This window comes from Mastacembelus armatus, chromosome 5, assembly GCF_900324485.2.
Source record: "Mastacembelus armatus chromosome 5, fMasArm1.2, whole genome shotgun sequence".
Taxonomy (NCBI): Eukaryota; Metazoa; Chordata; class Actinopteri; order Synbranchiformes; family Mastacembelidae; genus Mastacembelus; species Mastacembelus armatus.
The window spans coordinates 11,756,987-11,781,091 of NC_046637.1; the positions used below are offsets into that span (position 1 = coordinate 11,756,987).

General features: G+C 38.3%; 2 protein-coding genes across 5 annotated transcripts in view; one reads left to right on the forward strand and one right to left on the reverse strand.

The window, feature by feature from the left end:
- Positions 1-275: 275 nt before the first annotated feature.
- Positions 276-15,039, reverse strand: LOC113130945 (macrophage-stimulating protein receptor-like). 3 transcript variants are annotated; one of them, XM_026307944.2, is made up of 22 exons: positions 14,546-15,039; positions 11,855-12,058; positions 9,871-11,157; positions 8,183-8,359; positions 7,480-7,599; positions 7,208-7,378; positions 6,910-7,076; positions 6,349-6,478; positions 6,098-6,234; positions 5,785-5,964; positions 5,551-5,650; positions 5,164-5,394; positions 4,843-4,989; positions 4,575-4,737; positions 4,325-4,414; positions 3,757-3,963; positions 3,437-3,517; positions 3,157-3,338; positions 2,923-3,032; positions 2,176-2,341; positions 1,951-2,087; positions 276-1,639 (listed from the first exon to the last, which is right to left on the reverse strand). In XM_026307944.2, the coding sequence occupies exons 3-22, from the start codon at positions 11,071-11,073 to the stop codon at positions 1,420-1,422; spliced, it is 4,119 nt and encodes a 1,372-aa protein (XP_026163729.1). In that variant the 5' UTR covers positions 11,074-11,157; positions 11,855-12,058; positions 14,546-15,039; the 3' UTR covers positions 276-1,419. The 3 variants fall into 3 exon arrangements, with proteins under 3 accessions (XP_026163729.1, XP_026163730.1, XP_026163731.1); XM_026307945.2 differs by lacking the exon at positions 14,546-15,039 and adding an exon at positions 12,869-13,395; XM_026307946.1 differs by lacking the exon at positions 14,546-15,039 and having other exon boundaries at positions 9,871-11,159; positions 11,861-12,103.
- A 29-nt stretch (positions 15,040-15,068) lies between these two features.
- Positions 15,069-24,105, forward strand: part of uba7 (ubiquitin-like modifier activating enzyme 7) — a 32,309-nt gene continuing 23,272 nt past the window's right edge. For both annotated transcript variants that reach the window (XM_026307947.2, XM_026307949.2), the window contains exons 1-16: positions 15,069-15,273; positions 15,347-15,515; positions 16,197-16,331; positions 16,654-16,760; positions 17,169-17,259; positions 17,545-17,677; positions 17,834-17,931; positions 18,035-18,184; positions 18,282-18,446; positions 18,580-18,684; positions 18,800-18,880; positions 19,314-19,469; positions 19,830-19,995; positions 20,157-20,353; positions 20,753-20,817; positions 22,215-22,425. In XM_026307947.2, the coding sequence (XP_026163732.1) occupies positions 15,227-15,273; positions 15,347-15,515; positions 16,197-16,331; positions 16,654-16,760; positions 17,169-17,259; positions 17,545-17,677; positions 17,834-17,931; positions 18,035-18,184; positions 18,282-18,446; positions 18,580-18,684; positions 18,800-18,880; positions 19,314-19,469; positions 19,830-19,995; positions 20,157-20,353; positions 20,753-20,817; positions 22,215-22,425 (2,076 nt within the window). In that variant the 5' untranslated portion in view covers positions 15,069-15,226. The remainder of the gene's footprint in view (positions 15,274-15,346; positions 15,516-16,196; positions 16,332-16,653; positions 16,761-17,168; positions 17,260-17,544; positions 17,678-17,833; positions 17,932-18,034; positions 18,185-18,281; positions 18,447-18,579; positions 18,685-18,799; positions 18,881-19,313; positions 19,470-19,829; positions 19,996-20,156; positions 20,354-20,752; positions 20,818-22,214; positions 22,426-24,105) is intronic.

A 24,105-nucleotide genomic window follows, 5' to 3' on the forward strand; every position in this document is an offset into this window, starting at 1 on the left:
GCTAAAAAGCATTTCTTTAGATCCATGTATTATTCATAGTGTATTACAGGTGCTAGATACACAGATTGGGCAGAGGCACACGGGTTTCACTCTGGCTGAGCTGACGTACTGTAATGCAGACCTCTGACAGTGTGAGCTTTTCCTCTCATCCACTTAGCAGAGAACAAGAGCTACTTCAGACCTGTATCATTGCACTCAACACTTTTTTTCTTCAGTGGCTTTGGTGAACCACTTTCATGAAGAACTAATGTACCTTCTCTTGTGTATGGATTTGCTTTTTTTTTTTTTTAAACAAGAGACCCAGGAAAGTTTAGATGACGTTTTTTAGGTGCAACTTTTTTTTTTCAGAAGCAGCAGTTTTGTATTGTATTCATAATGTGGCTAGCTAGTGACAAACAAAGCTAGGGAGACATTTCATTTGTTGACACATTTTAGGAACAAATATGTGCAATGAACCATTTGCCTGTACAAAAAAAATACTCTTTACAGTACAATCTAAAGCAAAGAATAAAGCAAAGAAATAACATCAGTTCGAGCTTGAATGGAAGGAAAGCTATGCAGCTGTAACAAAAATCAAGTATATCAGAACCAAATGCATTGCCCCCCTTAGAAACATTGCTGGTCAATCTAAATCAATCATTTCTAAAAAATTCTTCTTTCATACTGCATACTACACTCAGTTTAAAAGTTAAAAAAAAACAGTGCATAATTTGCTGAGGTGATCATTCTAATTACATGTGAGAAACAAAGAAATTCCCCAAAATGTGTCACACATTGTGCTGTGCTGAATTGAATTTGTCAATTTTCGCAACAGATGAACAAGGGTTCTACTGTTTGTGCAACACCTTTGTGTTGAGCTGTCTGCTGTAGTGCAGAGCATCACTGCAGCAGCAACTGAACTATTCTTTAGAAGGAGGCTACGGTTGCCCTCTAGTGATGTGTTCCTCAGCTTCAGCCTATATTTGGAGAGCACAAAAAGCTCACTGTATAATTCAGTAGCTGCAGAGCTTTAGTTGGGATATTAATGGAGTTACTGTATATCTAGTTTGATGATTTCACCTGCACGTGCCCTTATATTGTCTACATTCTATAGTCTAGATGAAGGGGACCCCTGAGCACAGGTTTGAATTTATTCAAACAGTCTAATACAGTGACTTAAAAGACATATAGTATGTAAAATATACTCATGTTTCCTGATATCCTTTCTGTAATCCTGATAACCAAAAGCACACATTACATTCATTTAGTATCAAGTGACAAGAATGGGGAACTTCCAGCGTGATATTCTTCTAACTCAGTAGCAAAGCCTTCCATATGCTTAGGTTTATGGACATATTATGTGATGAGGCAATCTGCCCCATCTCCTGTATGCCCTCTAGTTGACCCTGTTCCTATCAGAGTCTTAAAGCTCTGGGACACTCAGGTGGCAGAATGACTATCTGTGTCCTGCAGATCATCTATAGATCCAGTCATGGAGGGGTAAGGCCTTGGCTGATCTAAATTAACATAAGTAACCTTCAGACTGATATAGTGCTCTCCTTCCAGACAGGAAAGAATGTGCTGTACTTCTGTAACCAGGTTATGGAAGTTAGGTCTGCACTCAGGCTCTGGGTCCCAACATGCCAGCATGACCGTATAGCTGTGGAATGAATAAATGTGTAATTGAATGAATGAGTAAGTGCATGCACGTATTCTGATTTTGAAGCACATCAAATCTTCCTTTGAATGAAATGTGCTAAGTACATTTTACTTTGCTTTTCCTGCTTTAGGTAAGTAGGTGATTACACCACCGACTGATATCCAATGTGAGTTCAAGAATAATATATTACAGCTGAGATAGAACTGACATATAACAACATACAGTAGATCTCAGTCTCCTAAAGAAATTTGAGTAGGTTGCTGAAGTAAAATGCTGAAGCACTGAGGTTGCATTATTATGGTGGTTCTTACAGATCATCGGGGCAAAACTGTGGTTGTAGAAGCCGACGTCCCTTCAGCAAGTAGTGTGTGATGTCATAGGGGTCCACATCTGGATATGGACTAGCACCTCTGGTCAAAAGCTCCCACATTAAGATGCCATATGACCACTGGGGGAAACAGACAAGCAATGAATTGTAGATATGAATATAACAAATATTATTTACCTGTTTGCTTGGCCTGGATTAATGCACTCACCACATCAGACTTGGTTGTGAACTTCTGTGTTTGCAGGCTTTCTATGGCCATCCACTTAACGGGTAGCTTTGCCCGTTTGTGATCTTGAACACTGTAGTATTCCTTGTCATAGATGTCCCTTGCCATTCCAAAATCAGCCACCTTTACTGTAAAGGTTTCGTCCAGCCTGAAAAGAAAAAGAAATTTACACCAAATTGGCAAAACTGTGTGATCTGTGAGGACCCCATTAGAGATGTGTTATGCACAAGTAGGATTCAGAAATAGTGAAAATAGTCAGAAACTAAGAATGGTATACGGTAAATCATGTTTTATGCATTTTACCAAGAAACCAAGATGATGTATGTTACAAAATATATGTTCTTATTATATGTATGACAATTCACCAAAATGGAAATACTATACCAGCAGTGTCACAAATATTATCATCTTGAATGAACAAGGTAGTCTATTTTAGCCACATCAAATTAAAAAAAAATATACATCTATAATTTCCCCAAACATTGTCAAATTGTTTACGTGGTAGCGCTTTTAAACTTTTAAATTAAACTTAGCTCACAAACAAATGTATAACTATGATAAAGAATTGTTACAGATACAAAACCATACATTAGTTCAATGAGGATATTGAAATACACCTTTAAAGGACACCACACAGGGTAGATGATCAAAAAGAGCCTCCCATAGGGAAGACAAAGGTTTTCCACTGACATGTCACGGGCCAGTAATCAGTTCATGATTCACACTCACATGCAGTTACGTGCAGCCAGGTCTCTGTGGACAAACTTTTTCTGGGCTAAATAATCCATCCCCTGGGCAACCTGAAGGCCAAACCCAATAAGGTCTTTCACTGTTGGATTCTGTGGAGAACAAATGAATGGTAAACAGAGAAATCTGGAAAAGTAAAAACTCTAGGCAGGTTAAGAGAGCAAATATTCATAGTCATGATGCTACAGTTCCAGAAATTTTCATTGCGTAATTTACCCTTTTGTCAGAACGGATGAAATGGCGCACATCCCCATGCTTCATATATGGCAGAACCACAAGAGGGAGCCCTTCGTTAGGCAACATGATGCCCAGCAGAGATAGTATATTAGGATGGTTGAAACCTTTCATGATGATGCCTTCCCTGAGGAACTGGTCCACCTCTCCCAAATCTGTGATTCCTGTTAATATAACAAGTAGAGTTATACAAATGAGATTCCCTGCCAAGAGATCATATAATAATGTTTCCCTTTATAAAACAGTGTGTGTATTTACATACTGTTTAATGATTTAACAGCACAGTGGATGTCTTGTTTATTGCTGTCTTTGAGGTATCCATGATAAACTGTCCCAAAGTGGCCTGCATTAAACGGAAACTGGTTGTCATAAGTAGTAAAACAAATCTACCAATTGGATATTTTTGAAAAAGATAAAGAAAAAAAGGAAACAAAATTGAAATTAAGTATGAAAGAAAAAGATTAAATCAGAAAGTTTGAACATAGTTTTCAAACATGCAGTTTTCAACATGCAGTTTGAACATGCAAATTTCAATAACACATCTACAGTCCTTAGCAGATTAGCTTATTTTAAGACACTTACCCTTTCCAATAATCTGGCTATCCTCAATTCTGAGCATCTCAGCAGGGATCAACACATCTTTGACCTCTTCAAGAAGCTCAGAACTCAGGCTGACCATTGAGATGTTATCCCGTGGCATTAAAGGAACGGATAGATGATCATAGCTGGCTGCATATAACAAACCCTGGAAGGCCATTCCTCCTGAGCCTGATGTTTGATTGGACAGATCTATTGCAGCACACAAAGGTAAACATACAAAATGAGGTTATATAAAGTTATATAAAAAGACAATTGTATCTTTTGGTACTGTGCCAAACTTGTCATTCCAGACAGTATTTTATGTAACTTAAACTCAATTTAAGTCCGGTGTTGAGTTTATATATTCTTCACCAACAGACCAATCTAAAACCTTCGGGGACAGTAACATACAATGTTTTTTAATTCCTAGGTGGTAACCACCTAATACTTATATAGAAATCAATTATTCTAGTTTACTTGAAAGAAGTACAGTGTATGAAAAAGGAAGGGAATAAATAGATGGAAGAACTGATTTGGAGTAAATACTCATGAATGAACTTGGAGGTCTCACCTCTCCTGTAGTCACCTGTTGGTGTCAACTCATTGATGCTGGCCATGCGGTTCCGTGAAAGTATTGTTGAGAGACGATTCTCTATGTTGGCTGAAATAACACATTTGATATACAAAAAAAAAAAATCACTGAATATTAAACTATGAAAGTATACAGTGACTCGAGTGGCAAAATATACAGTGAGTGAAGGGCATACTGCCAGTATCATAGTTTAGTAGAATGTTTCAAGAAATAGCTTAATTTTTCTCACCTCTCTTTTTCTTCTTTATACGGACCATCACAAATAATGCAAGGCCGGCACCCACTATCAAAGCAGCAATGATGCAGAGTGCAATGCCCGCAATCACAGAGTGATTGTTGCGATAGTCACAGACTACTGTACCTACATCATAAACATCCCCATTCACAAACACCTAGAGTAGAAAAGACTAATTTAGTTTTGATAAGTGACCTATAATTATGTATTCTGTAAATAATCTTCTATAGGTCTGGGCAGATTTAGAAGCAGATTCTCTTACCTTGACAGGCAGTCCCTTACTGGGGATAACCAGGCCTTTAGGAATCCTGCAGGTCAGCTCATTTAACAGAACCTTAGCATTACAATATACACCGCCAATGGTCATTGAGATCTTCATACATGTGCTCACTGTATTCAGCTTTTTATGCTATATGTGGAAAAATAAAATAGTTTAATATTAAAAGACAAGGGGTGATTTTTTTAATACTAAAAAATACACATATAATATTATTATGCTGTGCAAGCATTGTCTTGCATCTCAAATTAGTTAAATATAATATATAGAGCAAAAAAAAAACATGTAAGACTGATATAAACATACATGCATGGAAACCTCTGTATCTCCAGGTTTTAGAAATAATTCCTTGTCCTCATTTTCAAAAGGAATGACTGTGGCATCAGGGTGGTAGTCAAAACGTCTCTTCCAGAGGTCACTACTTCCATCCATGCGAATAAAAATCTCTCCACTGTCAGACTTTTCATCTGGTATTTCCTCTTGAAAAGCAGGGGTCCAACACTCTAAATGTGTGCCATTTGTAGTGCCATTGCAGACCTTAAATGAAGTCGGCACATAAAATATAGTTTGGCAGAGTATAATAGGAAACCGTTAATCGAAAACAATGAGTATGACTGGCCAAGGTGCACAAACTTCAGTTTATTTCTCTGCACATGTACAGTGTCTTAAATATAGATGAAAGCATTAACTTACTTGTTCAAGAGCATGTATAAGGGGATTTTTGGAAATGTACCCAACCACAGTTTCGTGAGCAGAGTCAAGATTCTGACCCTCTATCACTAGCTTGGACCCCCTGTAAGACAGTATAAATGAACATGTTGATACAGAATATTTATTTCTTATACTGAAAATAATTTTTAAGAGTGATATCATTTAGTCCGAAGTACAAGTCCATTTACAAGTGCAGATTAGGGTCAGTTTTCCTACCTTGTGAAACTGCATTGAGGCTTTATAGAGGTTATAACAGGGTTTTCCTTGTAGAAGAACATCTCAGTTGCTCTTACTTCAAAGTTATCAATGACAGTTTTCACAGATACATTCCCAACACCTGCTGCAGCTGGGATTTGGCAGACCACCGAAGACAAAGTTCCATTTCCTTTAGAAATACTGAAAGCAATAGAGATAGAGAACTAAATTTATACAATATTTATACTTTTAAATGAGAGGCATGTTTAAAAATGAGTGTGGTGTAGACCATATCCACATGTGAGCAAAAGAAACTGTTTTCTGAGTTGCTTACCTTTGAATGTTGCACTTTTTATCAGCAAAGAAGATATCTCTCCATATCCCAGAACTAAGATATGGGCCTGTCAGGGTAACCATTGTTCCTCCAAACACAGGTCCATAGTCGGGTCTGATTTGTGTTATGCTAGGCTCCTGTTTAGACAAAAGTGAAATACATAACTTTAAATTATACACAATATTTCTAAAATGAAGATTAAATTGCGTTATATCATTTCATAAAAACTGCATAAACAATATCATTCCTACCACAAAAGAGAAGCCAGACATCTGAGCTGTGCCTTTGATGGAATATTGTCCCTTCACTATCCCCTCGTGTACTTGAAGAGTGATGGTAAGGTTCTGGTTTGGTCGTTTTTCTTCAACCTTGCAAACTAGCCTGTATTAGGGACACCAGGAATGGTATGTCTATGAATTCTGTTGATGAAGATATTCTACTGAGCCAGGTGCTTATCAGACAAAAATGGATAGCAATTTACTCTGTGTGGCCATTTATCAAGAAACATTTACACTGTACTCAAAAATTTCAACCATACACAAGAGAATGAAACATTTTTAGTATATATCTAGTGATTGATTCTGTTGTGGATGTTTTTCAGAGTTGTGATTTAGTATTTATATGATAAAAAAAATCTAGAAACGCTATTTAAAAAAAAAAAAAATCAGTTACTGTTATTCATTTCTGTCATACCAACTCATTGAAACATCTCCACAGAATCGATTGGGAGCTCTTTTGAATACATTAGGCATGTATCTTCAAAAATTTGATATTCCTGATGAAATGGGCTTGTTATAATTTGTGCTACTCACACGTCACTACTGCTCTTTTCTGGCAGGACAGTACACAAAGTCCCAGAGCCCACTCTAATGATGTGGGTTTTGCCATTGATCATGGGAGGTCGCGGACTAGACTGAAACTCCCAACCGCACAGCGTTACTTCTGTCTCACCACCAGCAGGTGCCATTTTAGGGAAAAACTGCAGAGAAAGGGGAGGTAGCATTTAAAGTAGCATTTCGCTTTTCAGTCCCATCAGTGAGATAAGGTGGTTTTTAAATATCATGCATTGGTTAATCAATTACAGCTATAAACAGCTTTCCCTCCCTCTACCTCTATTATGTCAGGTGAACAAGAGTCTTTGTTCCACTGTAAGGTACACTCTTGCTGCCTCGAGCAGATTCCTGAACACCAGCCACAGTTCATGAAGCCTGGAGCCATCAAACAGGTGGAGCATGTCATAAAATGAGCACATCCCGGTCCTGCAGTGGGTACTTTGAACATCTTGATGAGAGAGGTAAATATGATGGTGGAGTATGTTAGATGCAAAAAATCAAATCAGTCAAAAGATAAGCAATACCTGCACAGGGTGTTACAAAATTTACCTTGTTTCCAGCTACAAATAGAAGTGAATCCTTTGAGTACACAGCTGCTGTCCTGGATACACTGGTCTCTCCCAGAGAGTAGTTGGCATATACAAAAGGCTTGTACCTTGTGAGAGTCACCTAAACCAGTGAAACATAGAGATAATGCCACAAGGGTTTTTGCTTTTGGATATTGTAATTTACATCAAGTCTGGCTGACAGACAATAAAAATACCCATATGTTTTGTTTAGATGTCCATCCATTATCTGTACCCGCTTATTCCTAACCAGGATCACGGTGATCTGCTTGAGTCTATCCCAGCTCTTTTTGGGTGAAAGGCAGGGGTACACCCTGGACAGGTCACTAGTCCATCACAGGGCCACATATAGACAAACAACCACACACTCACACTCACTCCTATGGGCAATTTAGAGTCACCAATTAACCTGACATATGTTTTTGGAATGTGGGAGGAAACAGGAGTATCCAGAGTAGACCCACATGAGCAGATGCAAACTCCACACAGAGAGGTCCCTGCTGTGAGGCAACAGTGCTAACCAGTAAGCCACCATGCTGCCTTGTTTAGAAATGGATTTGAAAAATGTTTACTTTTAATAAGTGTGATTTTTAAAAAAAGCAGACAAAAATCTATATTTGGTTATAACACTTACAAACTGCAGAGGAACTAGCACACCACTATTTCATCCTCCCACATCTTATTACCTGCAGTATCCTGCCATCTGCGGTACCAAAATGGCCCAGCGTGTGATCCCCGATAGTGGTGACCAGAACAGCGGTAAACAGGACATCTTTCATCTGACTGTTGAAGAGGTCTACTCTGTAGTATGGCTTTGACACCAGAGTGGGCATGGCGCTACATGTGTCATTACCTTCAGAGTTCTGTGTATATACACAAGGGTGTTAGTACAGTCAGCTACAGAAATTCACATACTACATGATTTAAATTTCACCATTCCTATCCCTGTATCTTCTCCCATCAGCATTAGTCTCCCTCTAAGCACACATATATATAATGTAAACATGCATTTGAGCAGATGTTAGTTCTTCAGGAACTGCTTCAGCCTTGCCTCCAGTCATAATAATAAGGCCATAAAACAGCAGTGATTGCTCCATGTGTTGACATGGTGACTGTCAGCTACTGAAACTGGACTGTCCATACTTTCAAACGCATAAAACAGTAGATGGGCACATGTGTAGACAGTTGGCAGAGCATGAGTTACACTGGTAATAAAAAGTAATTAGTGGAAAAAGAGAGGACATGTTAAACTTACAGGAGACATCCCGCTGCAAATCAGTTACCTGACCTGCCACAACATGCCCCTGTTTGCTTCCCATGAGTTGAACGCCTTATATTCACATGATTTCATCTTTTCATTTTGTATTTCAGCATTTCACAATTAAATACATATGGCATCTAAGTTATTGTGTTGCTGAATTTTGAAAATATTTATCAACCAGCATTTACTGATTGAGTAAAAAAGTGATTCTCTCCTTCCTGCCTCTTGCATCTTCATTATTCTTTTTATTTCCCACTACAACAAAATACATAAAAAATAAGCACAGCCATTGCCCCACCCCTCGAAATTCCATCTTTTTATTGGCAGGCTGTATAACTTGTGTTTGTTGGCCCACACTGCTGTAGGTGTAGATATGCCTGTCAGAGCTCAAAGGACACAGTCTAAACTCTATAAAAGGATAAGACCACACCTTTATAATTTTAAGAACCACAGCCAAATGCTCTAGTCTGTGAAGTAGCTCACAGAGTGAACTCTGCATGTTATTTTATGATTTAACTTTTTGAGGTTTGTTTAGCCTCTGTTTTTCCTTCTTCTTTGGTTTAATATGAACTAACAACTAACTAACTAGGCTCAAATAAAAAAAATCCAAAACCCGGCAAGTGAAAGACTTCATCTCAGTGCTGTGAAAAAATTTAGAGCTTTATCTTGAAAGACATATCAGTTTTCATATCAAAGTCCTGTATTGTAAACAGTTGCCACCCCTTTCGCTGTGAAAGGCTGAAACTTAGCAGAGCAGAGAAACTGTGTGGCAATGTGCAGGTTACACCACTGACTCATCCACCCCTCCCAGTTTTCTCATCTGGCCCTGCTCTCTCACACACACCTTCATCACAGTTGCAACAGGTATACAGTCTTCCAGAAGTAAGATTCATTTTATGTACTAACTGCAAAGTTGATTAAATTGTACTATCCCTTATTGCGCAAGACAATATAAAACTATAAGCTGAATCATAAAACATATTGTTCCTATCAAAGATGATTTAATTATACAATGTTTGTCTGGATATGACACTTCCTGTCTGGGCCTAGCAGGACCTTTGTACTATTTTTCTGCAATAATGATAGCTAGGCATACAAAATAGAGTTACTCACTTCATGTGGGCAGCTCTCACATGGCTGGAAGTGGCAGAGACCTCTGGACAGCTGCTCCGTGCCTGAACTACAGCATGCCTCCACTCCTTTATCAATCACATGGTTAACTTTAGCCAAGGAGAAGGCACACAGAGCTGAATTTTTTTGAGGTTGGCTGTGATCATTCACTTGTGCAAACACCCCATACAGAATATCTTCTGTCTCATTCAGCCCCAGCTCATCCGCTAAATCCTTTCCTGCTCGCCCAAAGTAGGCTGCTTGTATTCCGTTATATACAATGTCCTTAAAAGCATCTCTCCGTCTCCTGCGTTTGGGTTCATACCGGCACTCCAGGACCACCTCCCTGTACATCCACACCTCAGGAATTGATATTGGCAGTCGTCCCAGGCGGGTCTGGAAAGGTGAATTGCTCTTTGAGGGGTTTTCTCTTTGCAGGGATAGAAAGTAAACATACTCAGAGGTGGAGAAGCTGTAGATATAATCAATCTTGTAAGAGTCCTGTAGATTGGGGAGCACTGTCAGGCCATTCATGATCATATCAAACCCATCTTCAGTTGCAAGTGGCCTCACCACTGATATTGACCTCCTAGGATACCTCTGTGCCACTTTCTTATTGACAGAGGCTGCTACAAAGAAAAACGACGTGGCTCCATCATCAACAATGGTGACTTTGGTACCAAGCGGGCTGGCCAGACAGTCAGCACAGTTGGATGGTGAGTTTCTTTGTTTTTTGTATAAACATTGAGGCTCAGGCTTTGGAGCACTAATGTCAATGAAGTAGCAGATCCCATGCTGAGTACTCCCACAAATGTAAAGGTACGGCAAATAAGATTTAGCAGGATCCAAAAGTAAAACCTCATTGTCTGTATTCACTGGATCTCCAGGATCTGCGTCTGTGTCACAAACCTGACAGGTTTCACAGTCAGGACTACCAACAGGTCCAGTTTTCACTTCCCATAGTTTTTCCATAGTATCGTTGACTGCTATTATTACATTCTGGCAGCCAACGTACACCTCTCGCTGATGCTCATCCTGGTTGACCGCTATGTTCTGTATAGGTTTGTCCATCTGGAAATGGGGGAGGGAGTATTTTACAGTGAAATCCACCAGCCTGCGAGAAGTGGAAGGACAGGTGTGCTGCCCCGAGGCTGTTTGTGTTTGTATCCATATGCACACTGTCAGCAAGGCGGCCCAAGTGACCATCTCCACGTCACAGTTCGCCGTGATTGAGTGCTACCTATAAGACACTTTCCTCAAAGAAAACATTTTGGAGAACAAACCAGAGCTCTGTAACAAAAGACAGCGGAGGGATGTTAAGATTAAACAGACACAGCATATTTCTCATATTGAGCACATTTAATTTCTCATATTTAACACTGTTTTGGTAGTGAAGACAGCTACTGTAAACATTTTAACTTGTTTAAACTGAGTATCAGTTGATGTTTTCTGTCTCTGCTCTGTGATTACAGTTTTTTTTTTTTAAATCGCATTTACAATTTAATATGTAGAGATATGTCAAAGCCAGTGGAAAAATAACAATGTGGTAGAGTCGAGAACAAAATCTACTTTGGACAAGACATGACTTGCTGCAACATGTGGAACAAGGATGGAAACGGTCAGGACTCCAGAGCGTACACACACACAAAAAAAAACTAAATAGCCTCAATGCAGTACAATTAATACAACTCTTAATTTTAATACACTACTGAGCAATAAACTAATTTTAAAAGTTTAAATACAGGGAAGGGCATTATGTGCAGTTGTCTATTAGGTGAGAATATTCATATTCATATTCAATATTATTAGGATAATTCGCAGTAATAATAGGCTATTTATTAAAATTATATCTCAGGTTCAGAAAGTTTATCTAAGCCGGTGAGATATAAATTACAACGAAACTGTTTTGTCATTCATAAACGTGGATTATGGTTCAAACATCCTCTCTCCATAATAAAAAAAAAACTATACAGTTAATAACTCTTACCTGGCTTATACACGTCGTTGAGATTGTCCACCAGCCTCAAAATGTTAAGTTTTGACGAGCTAAACTTCCTCCACTCACTGCCCTGCAGCAGCGTCCTCACCTGACAGAGCTGCTGTGGCGTTGGCACCAAGTGTAACGCTGAACTGCGTCAGGTCACGGAAAATCATCTATAGCCCACGGCTGAGAACAGGATGTTGCACTTACCTTCAAAATAAAAGTCCGTCAGGACAAAGTCCACATGACTAAATAACTATCAGTGGTTTGAAATGTTTATTTAGTTGTACAGTACAATAACTTTGGGCATTAAACGTAAAGTTCAGCTGCATTCAGGAATAACGCCATGGATTGTTTTGACCAACTAACATCAAATTAAGTGCAATAAACAGAAAATTAAAGACTTGGTATGACCATCCTTTGCCTTCAAAACAGAAACAGCCCAACTCACGGTACCTGACAAGTACCAAGCATCTTGGAGAATACACCACAGATCTGAGTTTGTGTAGTCCTGCTGCTGGATATATTTCAGTTTAAAAATACGGTTTTCTGATGGAATTGCATGATAAATACAAATCTATCCTAAGTCTAAAGTACCTGAGAAATTTGCACAGTACTCTCCATTACAATACTTAATAGTTGTAGGCACACATGACCTAAGCATTTTGCAAATATTATTATATAGGCTATAATATAAAATAATATATATGTAATGTAGTTTATTTATAAAATTACAGGCGTATTTCTTATAGCCTCCTATAGCACTTTAACCCAGAGAAATTACAATAAATGTAAAGTTTACAAAATTGACTTTAAGTTTGTAAATAAGTCGATGAACAATGAACTTAAGTAGAATTGTGTTCTTTGTTTTCTTCCTATTGCAACAAAATTTGTAGGCTAATACGACTTGCTTCTTGTATTGTATTACAGGAAGTGATGCATCATGTAAGAGAGTAAGATTTAAGGTGTATTTTGAAAGCCAAACACGGGAAATGCTTTGGTCATTCTGACTAGACTTACATATTCCTGAAGTGGGTGCGCCCGGTAAAGCTGAGCCCGCAACAAGGAAGTATGAAATAATTGCGAAATCTGACCACCTTAAAATACGCTCGTGGTTTCCTTTCCTGTCCTCATGGTGTCATATCATATCTGCACACGGTTTTCCACTCAGGCGTCGTTGAGTCAAATTTTGCGGAAAAACTCAGTCTGGTCTAAAAACGCCTTTGGATTTTTTGCCAAACTTGCATTGCTTTCGTATGAGGAATGAAGATAGTCTTCATACTCAGGAATCTCCCATCTCTCCAAGCTGTCACAGGAATGTTTTCACTATCCAGTCTGACATGCTCTAAAGGTTCTAATCTCAGCTCTGTGGCCTAATGAGATACAAAACCAATACAAATGGCATAAAAGAGAGAGAAATGATTTGCCTGTTTGATATAGCAAGGATATGTGTCATAATATGTGTTATCACTGATTTAATGAAGCATTACAGATTTTAAGATTAAACATCTACCACTGAATGCAAATTTCAGAAATCACACACTGTTTGAAAAAGAAAATGCACATTAATGTATCCCTCCTCACAGTTTTACCAATCCAAACCTCAAACCACAAACATCCAGTATTTAATGTTATAGGGAAAACTTTGGCAGTGTAGCCTACAACAAGGCTTGAAGCAAAAAGCTGCATGACACACAGGAAATCATTTTTTAATGGAGCTTGAAAAAGACTTCGTTGCCTGAGGCTGTGAAACTGCGACATCCAGACTTTGAGTTTGCATTGTCCCTGTGTAATTCACTGACTACAGGCGCCAAACACATACATGGAGAACACAACACCAAACAGTTTAGATTTGCTGCACACAAGAAATATGTTGTGTTGTCATTAAATAGGAGACTCTCCAGAGACAGTACTGGCAGAGCTTAAATTCCTAAAAGAGATTTTAAAATAAACTGACCTAAAATGGTTATTTCTAAGAAGTTTTACAAGTGGCAAAACCTTAACAAATCTATGCTTTTTTAAAATAATATTGCTCTGAATAAGAAATACTGGATTAAATAATCTTCATTATGATTACAGTAAACAAATGATCACTTTTATATTTTTCATATGGGTCGTTTTCTATTCAAGTTCCATGTTTAGGAATGTATTTAAAGGTGTTCATTAATTCATGTCTACTAAACATTGTTTTTAGATGTATGCATACAGAAAATGGTGATCATCATAAAAATCTGTGATAAGGCCAATTTGTTTGTATTTGTTTGACAAATATTTTATTTTTGGTTAAATAAGAAGTGATTCTTATACTTTTTGATGAATCTAACATTTGTCTACCTGCAGTTTCTAGATCTCTTCTTCGAAGTGAGGCAACACTGACTTCATTTTAAGCAGAATATACTATTTTTAACTGTTCTTATCTTCCTATGATGTCTTGTCATGAAATATTTTATAGTACAGCTAAGCACAAACACATTTGTATTTTGTGTGAATTTAGTAGAAGAGCAGTGCCTGAGCAGATATTGACTCAAAATCAAGTAAACAATCAATATATGAAAGGACACACTAGAAGGAAAGGAGATAAACAACTATTGGAAAATAAGATTAAAAACATAACTTTTGCTGAAATTGCATCACACCAAATTCTGCCTATTCTATGATGTATTGCAGTAATTTTGACCATACACCAAACTTATTTACCTTATGTTATTAGTTGTGGATAATGAAAATCATTCTTGGTTCTTCTTAGCCATTTTTGTCCACACAGTAAGTTCAGCGGTTTGACACCTTACTGCCTTTACTTGATATGTCATCATGAATCATTTCCTCTCCATGCAGTATTTTCTTTGATTCCTCACCAGACTGAGATTGTTGAAATTAATGGCCGAACATATTAAGCAATACTGGGGAGTAGTCTGTCATTGTTATTGTAACCATGGAAATGGTAGCTCTCTTATTTTTGTTCAGCTAAAGGAATTGTAACAAGTGCAGTTTAACTCCTGGACACAAGATGTCTGCTATTTAAATTAAAAGCTTATTCTCAGTATAATATGAGAGTTTTCCAAAACATTTATGCAAGTGGCATGTTAGACTATGGCTTAGTGGTGTGGGACAAAGTTATTTTACAGATTTGGTAAAAGCTGACACCGACTGTGTGATCTGACTGATCTGAGTCGCCCTCTAGTGGCCAGAGCAGAAAACACATCTTGGCACGAAGACAAACTGTTCAAAAAATCCTCAGAAACGAAAGTGAAATACTTCCTTCGAAGCAATTGTCATCATTTGTTGTGTCCAGCTGTTCCAGGTTGATCCTTTTCATTTGCTGATTTGAGGGGTATCTCCAGCCGATCCCTTTAGACTGGTCCAGTTTGTAAGTTTAACATGTCAGAAATCGGGGAAATCGATGAAGGATTCTACTCCAGACAGCTGTAAGTACTACCGGGTATCGGTTTAACAGTATAGAATTATCCACAGACTGATTTATTTGTTCTACCTGCGCAGGTATGTCCTGGGTCATGAGGCCATGCACCGGATGGGCGCAGCCAGCGTCCTCATAGCAGGCATGCGTGGGCTTGGAGTGGAAATCGCTAAGAATGTGATACTATCCGGGGTCAAATCGGTCACCGTGCAGGACGCAGGGCAGGCAGTGTGGACCGACCTGTCCTCCCAGGTACTTCTGATCTGTTTAAACAAATAAATAAATACCTAGTTTACGTAAGCAACTTTATTCTTGTTCATTTAATATTGTGAGATTTGGCACGATTAGATGGAACAAATATACTGTACATTATTAAATGTCTGAAAAAATGCTCTTATATTCAACTTTTTAAATCTTACTGCTCTAAGCAGTAAAATGTATAAATCTAACAAAACTAATTAATATAGGGTAAATAACTTGTATGAATCAAAAAGAATTGGTTTATTGGCCTATGTTGTATTTCCACAATGAGAAATAAGGCCTCATCTTTAAAGTTACTGGAGGAGCCTTTGTTCGTTATTGTGAATTGCTTTTACTTTCATTATTAAGTATATTTACACCCCTCCCACCCCTATGCACTGCATTGTCACCATCAGAACATTTTAAGCTGCTGCCAAAATTTAGACAAAAATTTTATTAAAAGATTTTATTGATTATTTTATTGATTTGATTTATTATTAATTTGCACATGACCTCAAAAGCAACCCTTCCTTAATCATTCAGGGGTTGCTCCAAAGTGGAAAGTTTCACAACAACTTGGCAAACTCAATTTGCTGCTGAAGATTGTCTGGTACTGTTAGAAGCTCCAGAAGATGATACTAGGTGGATTTAAGAGTTGTGATTGTTTTGACAATGTATTTATTTTCCCACCAGTTCTTCCTGAAAGAGTGCCATATTGGTCAAAATCGAGCCACATGTTCCCTGCAGCAGCTGTCTGCCTTAAACCCTCATGTGCAAGTGTCGGCCCACACTGGACCGCTAAATGAGGACCTCCTTCTGAAATTTCAGGTATCATCTTACTATACCTAATGATACATCAAAGCTTCATGTTACAAAAGTATGAAATTAGCTTAATGTGTCTGCCCTGAGTTTCTGACTGATGTGGTTTCTCTGCAAAGAAAGTTTGATTGTCTGGTTTCAAATTATTTACATCTGCTCCTTCACCCTCTATGAAAAATCCAAAATTCAGAACAGTAGAAATATTTTCTATTTCTAAACAAGGGGGATGGAAAATGAAGCTTCTAGTGTAAAACACTGCAGGTAAGACATTAATGGGAAATGACAATAGGCAAAACACTTTTTGAGTGCAGTGGGATTTATCATTTTTCAGGTGGTGGTCCTCACTGATTCCTCACTCGATGATCAGAAGCGTTTTGGTGACCTCTGCCATTCTCATGGAATCAAGTTCATTGTTGCAGACACCAAAGGACTGTGTGGGTGAGTGGGCATGGCAAATTGTCAGATGTTTGATTGAATGTACTTAAAGGTTCAATGTATAATATTTAGAGTGATCTAATAGCAGAAATGGAATATACTGTTTAGAAATATGATGTCATTAGTGTGTAATAACTGGGAAATGCCAACAGTTGTATTTTCTTAATCTTAGAATGAGGCTTTTAAAGCTAAATAAGGCAGATCTCCTTTCACAAAGGCAGCCATGTGGCAATGCCATGTTTCTACAGTAGCTCAGATCAGACAAACCAAACACTGGCTATAGATAGAGAACTGTGTTTTGTTTTAAAAGTGATCTCACCATCAGATGCAGCTAAATCTTTTGCATTTGACATATTGCACCTTAAATAATGCATGAAAGAAAAAAGTGTAAACTTTGTGGTTCATTTGCAGTCAATTGTTCTGTGACTTTGGGGAGGAGCATGAGGTCCTCGACCAGGATGGAGAGATCCCTGCATCAACGATGATACAAAGCATCACTAAGGTGATGACTTCCTTTTGTCTTATGTTAATGGCCTTTAGCAGTCTATTCAAGCCAACTAATATCCACATATGGCCTGTGGGTAATTTACAATTGCCGCTACATCAGTGCATTGACATGCAGGTCTGTGCACTGAGAGTACATACAATCTCAACACAGGAGGTTTTACTAGCCCATAATGTCTTTTAGAAATTTTTAAATTGAGGAATTGGGGAATGAGCCCACTTGAACGTTATGTCTGGTTCAATGCTTGTTTCAAATGTTAAGGTCATCAACACTTTATTTTAGGAGAACCCTGGAGTGGTGATCTGCGCAGATGACCGGAGCCATGGCTTCTCAGATGGCACTAAAGTTTCCTTCTCTGAAGTCCAAGGCATGACTGAGCTCAACAGCATTGGACCTGTGGAGATTAAATTCATTGGTAGGTGTTATTTTACCACAATTACTTTGTTAAATTTACATTTTCTTTCATTTAGTTGTTGAGACTTGTAATGTACTCAAGTGCCACTGTAGGATTTAGCAAGTATGATAATAATTTTTGTATTTTCTGTATATCATTTTTCACCTCTACCATCAGACCCATACTCCTTCAACATTCTTGACACTTCAGGCTTTTCTGCGTATGAACGTGGTGGAATAGTGACTGAGGTTAAACAGTCATGCATGCTGAATTTCGTGAGTATAAACACTTTGTAAATTTATTAAAATTTTTAAGTTTTTGCTATGAAAAACCTTTAGCCATTGTTAATAAAAATAATGACCTAAACATAAACTTCAGAAACCACTAAGTGAGGCTCTGTTGGATCATGACCTGCTCAAAATGATTGACTTCGGAAAAATGACGAGACATAAGACCCTGCACTTAGCGTTCCAAGCTCTCCATAGCTTTGTGAAGAAAGAACATCGACTCCCTCATACCTGGTCTCAGGTCAGTGATGGTTACAGGCTATTACAGCCAATATTCGACTAAAGCAGGCCATGATGTTGCAATCACACATTTCTTGTTGCTGATTAATCCCATGCAGTTGGATGCAGATGCCCTGATTGTTATGGTGAGAGAGTTGAATGAAGTCGCACAGCTGGAAGAGCTGGATGAAGCTGCTGTTCGGAAGCTTTCATACACAGCCCGGGGTGACTTGGGTCCTATCAATGCTTTCATTGGAGGCCTTGCTGCTCAAGAAGTAATTAAGGTGAGGTCAAAGATTGATATTTGTAACATTAATATTTTTGGTGAAGTGTGTTTCCACTGTTTGACACTGTATATAATACAAGTGGTGTTTAAAGTTGACTGTGTTTTGCTCTGTGTACCTTATATTCCTGCAGGCCTCTAGTGGGAAGTTTATGCCTCTTCAGCAGTGGCTCAACTTTGATGCACTTGAGTGCCTCCCTGAACAGGAGGATCAACTGACAGAGTCCTCGTTTTCAGCAGTATGTTTAACTGCATTTGGAGAACCCGATATTTAAAGAATATTTCATGCATTATCAACCAATTACACCACACATTTTGGTGCAGCCTAACTTCTTTTGTTTGACTTTCTGACAGGAAGGCACGCGGTACGATGGACAGATTGCTGTGTTTGGGTCAGCATTCCAGCAGAAGCTTGCAAATCAGAAGTACTTTCTGGTGAGGGCAGGTTTGAAATTAGTCCAGCAGGTGGCACACTCTGCACTGGAAAGCAAGTGCTCCATCTGTGTTTTCTTTTGATCTTGTCTGGTGTAAATGATGGCACATGCAGGAAATGGCTGTGATTCAGGTGGCATTTCCTTCCAGGGATGACCTCTTGGCATGTAGGGGCTGTTCAACAGCAAGCCCTTTTTCTCTTTCCTTTAACAGTGTTATTTTTACACTTGTTTGCTGGATATGTGTTTGTGTGACAGAGAGAGTGCATATATGTGTTTATTTCAACATTGTCAAAACTCCACATAAACAATGCTCATAAATAAGTCTGTAGTTGCTATGATGTCAAAGTCAAATTTGCAAGTTTCAACTTTTTCTGTAACCATCTGAGCTACTACACTTTTATTCGTACACACCATCTGTCTTATCATATTTCAAGGTTGGAGCTGGTGCTATTGGCTGTGAGCTTCTTAAAATCTTTGCCCTCATTGGGCTTGGTGCAGGAGAAGAAGGGCGTATCACAATAACAGACATGGACTTCATAGAAAGATCCAACTTGAACCGCCAGTTCCTGTTCAGGTCTCAAGATATTGGGGTGAGAAAACACACAGCACAGCATATCACATCTCTTCTTTGTAGTGCCAAACCTCACATCCAGCATAGCTCACAAGTTTGTGTTAGACCTGTGCTATGTGGAGCCGGGACAAGCTGAGGGTGAAGGTGTAGTGAGATGGCTTTTACTATCAACTACCAGTCTCTAAAGAAATCATGCAACATAGTATAATTGGTATTTTGATAAAAAATCTTAAACTTCTCTAAAATGATATATTTATGTTATTGTTGTATTATTTATAATATTGCTTTATAATAAAACAGCAGCAAGACACTTAGAATACATTGTGTTCACGGCACAGTAAACATGCAGTATGTAAACATGCCATTTGTTCATAAACAGAAACCAAAATCAGAAGTTGCAGCCAAAGCAGCACAAGAGATAAATCCACGGATGAAAATCACTGCTCATCAAAATCGTCTGGACCCGGACAGTGAAGGAGTTTATGATTATAACTTCTTCACTGGTCTTGATGGAGTGGCTGCAGCTCTTGATACTGTGGAAGCCAGTGAGTAGCTTACTCTGGTTTTCTATTTATCATTAACGCTATTATATGTTCTCATTACCACATTGATTATACAAGAACATTTATAGAATATTGACATATTTGACTATAAATACACATAAAAATGCATTTTTAAGCATTTAACCCCTCTTTTTTCTGCCTAGGGGTCTATCTTGATGGGCGCTGCGTTCAACATCAGAAGCCATTGCTAGAAGGAGGAACTTTAGGGAGCAAAGGTCATACTCTGGTGGTGGTGCCTCACCTGACAGTGTCATATGGGCGAGACAGTTCAAGTTCTAAACATGACATCCCACTCTGCACCATCAAGAACTTCCCTCATCGCATTGAGCACACTCTTCAGGTTGAATGTTGAATTTGTCTTCATCCTTTCCAATAGGTGTATATAGCTGTGCTTTGGAAGGCTGTAGGCCAAGCCAATCAAAGACAACAAAGTTGTCATGAATGTGAAGCTTTATGGCAATCCAGTTGTTATGGATACATTTCAATCTGAACCGAAGTGATGGACGGACTGCTTGACAGAACAGCATTGCCATTCATACAGTACAATACTAGCAAGGCTAAAAATGATCAGATTTTAATCCTGCCAAAAACAATTATAATTGTATTACTAGACTGCTTTTTTGGGGGGTTTTATTACAGTTTAAGTGGTGTTCTGTCCACATTTTGTTCTAATACAGTATGAAATGTTTCTGAGACATTTTAATTTGTTAATTCTAACTTGACATTATAATTTTCCTAGTGGGCCAGAGACCAGTTTGAAGGACTGTTTAAACAAACACCTGAAAATGTGAATCTTTTCCTGAGGTAAGACGTGATGCCATCCTCCTTTGATCCACCTTATTCCACAACATTGTATTCCAACATTGTTTCCTCCAACAAACGTGAGACACTACATTCACTAATCTTCTCCAATTGTTACAATGCCTTTGCAGTCTCTTACAATCATTCCACATCAAACCTACAAAAGCTAATGAAGTGGTTCAGGCTCATTATTTTGTTTTATAAACAGGAAAATGTGGTTGGAATTTAGCAGTAAATCCTTAGTAAAAATTACATAAACAATCTGCCTTGCTAATGCTATACTCAGTTGTGTCAATAAGAAGCGTTCTCAGTTTTCTAAATAATAGATAAAGTCTCAACTAATTAGAGGGCTTTCTGGTTTAGAAATGAGAAAAGAGAGATTAGATTAATGCAAAAACGGATTACACTATGTCAAAGGCCATTGCCAGTATATTTACTTTACAAGTAAGATTTGAATAATTTGTCAACCTCTTATCTGATATGTTATGAAAAGACTTAGCATAAAGCGCTGGACTAATTATAATGTAAATGATTGTAAGTGACCATCATATTTGAGCTTCTAGGCCCAAACTGCCTTGAGTCTCGGAACCTTCCTAATCTAGCCTTGTTTTGGGACTAGTCTGTTTGTTTTGGTGAGATTTGATGTAATCTGCGCTTGGTGTAACATTTGTTACAAGTCTTTAGAATTTTGCTAAAAATTATAACTACAGTGGAAACAGTGCTTGTCTGTTTAAACATTTACATTTACTAACCGCCTTATTTATAGGCTACATGTCATAGTCCAGTGCATTTTAAACATGGTTAATGATGTTGTGCTCTGCAGGGTTTGTCTCCCACCCATGCAGCCCTATGCAGACCTATGAATCAAAATGTTCAGGTTTAGACCTGTTTAGGTGTAACTTCATGCAGGGGAGGGATATCCCTTTTCTTCATAGTGTACAGTGAGCTGGCACTTGAATTATTCTGGCATGTGGGTATAGAGTTGCACTAACCAGAACATTACAAAATTACTAAACACTTTATTATCCTTCCTATGAGTCCACAGACAGGCTTCAAAGGAATTCCCTGTGAGTCACTAAGAAGACTACACCCTGAGTTACAAAAATCAGTGTAGTCATACTCCTCTGCGCTTGATAAAATTCATATTTTTCCCTGAAGACTTTCCCAGTTTTCACTTTAAAGAAATAATGTTTTTTAACATGATACTGTTACATATAACAAGCCCTGCCAGGAAAACAGATGTTAATATTTTTATTCTGGAAGTCACACCTTGTGAATACAAGAAAATATTTCAATGATACTAGTCCTGTCTTGTCTTTTACACAGCTGGCAGTTATTGCTGTCTTTATGTTGTGTGCCTATCATTAAATCAGATATAATTGCTGCACTGTTTCCTGCAGAGAGGCAGGGTTTGTAGAGCGAACTCTTGGCCTTGGAGACGCTGAGGCCCTGGAGGTTCTTGGGGGGGTATGGAGCAGCCTTTTGAATGTGAAAGATGGAGGGCAGCGTCCAACAAGCTGGGAAGACTGTGTGACCTGGGCACGTTGCAAGTGGGAGACTCTCTATAACAATGATATCCAACAACTTCTGCACTGTTTTCCTCCGGAACAGGTAAAATCACACCAGAGGCAAAATAGCAACTCTTCCTAAAATACTGTAAAACTGTTTATGGACACAGAGGGGCACTGTTGTTTATTTAAGGTCATTAGTATACCAATCACTTAAACGTAGCAATGTGACATTGTAAAAGAAACCCAGTATTCAATTTTTCACATTTCCCTTCATAAACTAATGCAACAAATTTTCCCCTGGCCTCAGAGGCCACTATTAACTTTCTTTGAAACCTGAACCACTGAAAGCTAATGCTGATGAATATCTCTGAGCGGGTCTGAGAGTTTGTAATCTGGTGAAGCATGCAGACAGAGTGATGTCACATGTTGCTGTCACACCTGGGGGGGGGGGGGGCACAGATCAGTATCAACTAAAACAAACTCTCACTAACTCCATTTGCAGTCCAGCCACTAGCCGTTTTACCCTCATTATCAGAATCAAGATCAGAAACACTTTATTAATTATATGTTTTCCGACAGGGTTGTGGAAGTTCCTCTGAAAAAGATTTTCTCAACTAATCACAACATATTGTATTGGAAATCTTTGGTGATCATGGTCAAAATGTTTTGCTTCTCTTTTTTCTGCCAAAGTTCTTTTTGGCTGTAGAAGAATTATGCTTTCATTGTGCACTCAGAAATTTACTTTCCACCACACACTTTTTGAGGAACTATGATAAGGCAGTTAATGTCAGTTAACGTTCACAAACCTACCTGACAAAAACCCATACACAAACATGACATATGACTGTACAGTACATTGAACATACTGTCACACCTACTTTGCCAGGTGTCAGCCTCCACACGTAAGTGGTTCTGTGTGTGTCTTTAAACTTTGACACTAACTGCAGTGGATCGATATGAAAAAGAAATATGGGAGCATCTGATCAGAATCTCCACAAAAGTCTGAAGTCTTTGTACCAGAAAGAAAAAGAGAATGAGAGACTAGTTTATGGATGTAGCTAAAATTACTTTAGAGATTAAAGGCTCAGTATTCTAAGTGTAAACTGAAACTCTGTGAATATACAGTGCATCTTCTGTGTTTATGCTGTAGCCTATTCATTATAGTGTGGCTTGTTTTAATAGAATTGAGCAATCAGAAGCCAACTTTATTCATATCGGTTAATATCACAAAAGGACTTAAAAACCTCTGTTTAACATTCAGCACCCTCTAGCCAGGATGGATAGACATGCATACATAGCACAGAGTGGGCAGAAATAACAATAAAATAACACAATGCAGTAATTGATGACAAAATAATAATAATAATAATAATTTTTTACTGCCAAGCCTCTACAGAGCAAGAAAAAATAATCTACTGGTTTTGGAGTACATTAATTCAGACTTTGCTTTTAAATGAACAATTACTGAACTCAAAAGTCCATCTGTGGTTCATTAAACAGCTACTGGAAGCTGGTTATCCTTAAAATAATTTGGGCTCTAAGAGCACCATATAATTTCTTAAACTAAGTTGTATCAGCCTTTTTAACGACAAGGCGTTGTTGTTGCCCGGTTCTGCCCTGAAGTCATCTGAAGCCTAATTGTGAAGAGGAGAATGTTGTTGAGGCCTTTTGGCTGCTCTAGAAAGCACCCCTGCAGTGAAGACTGGCACCAGCAGTAGGAGACTCTCTCTGTCCCAGCATATGGACCATTTGACAACATCAAAGCTCTTGGTCCCTTTGT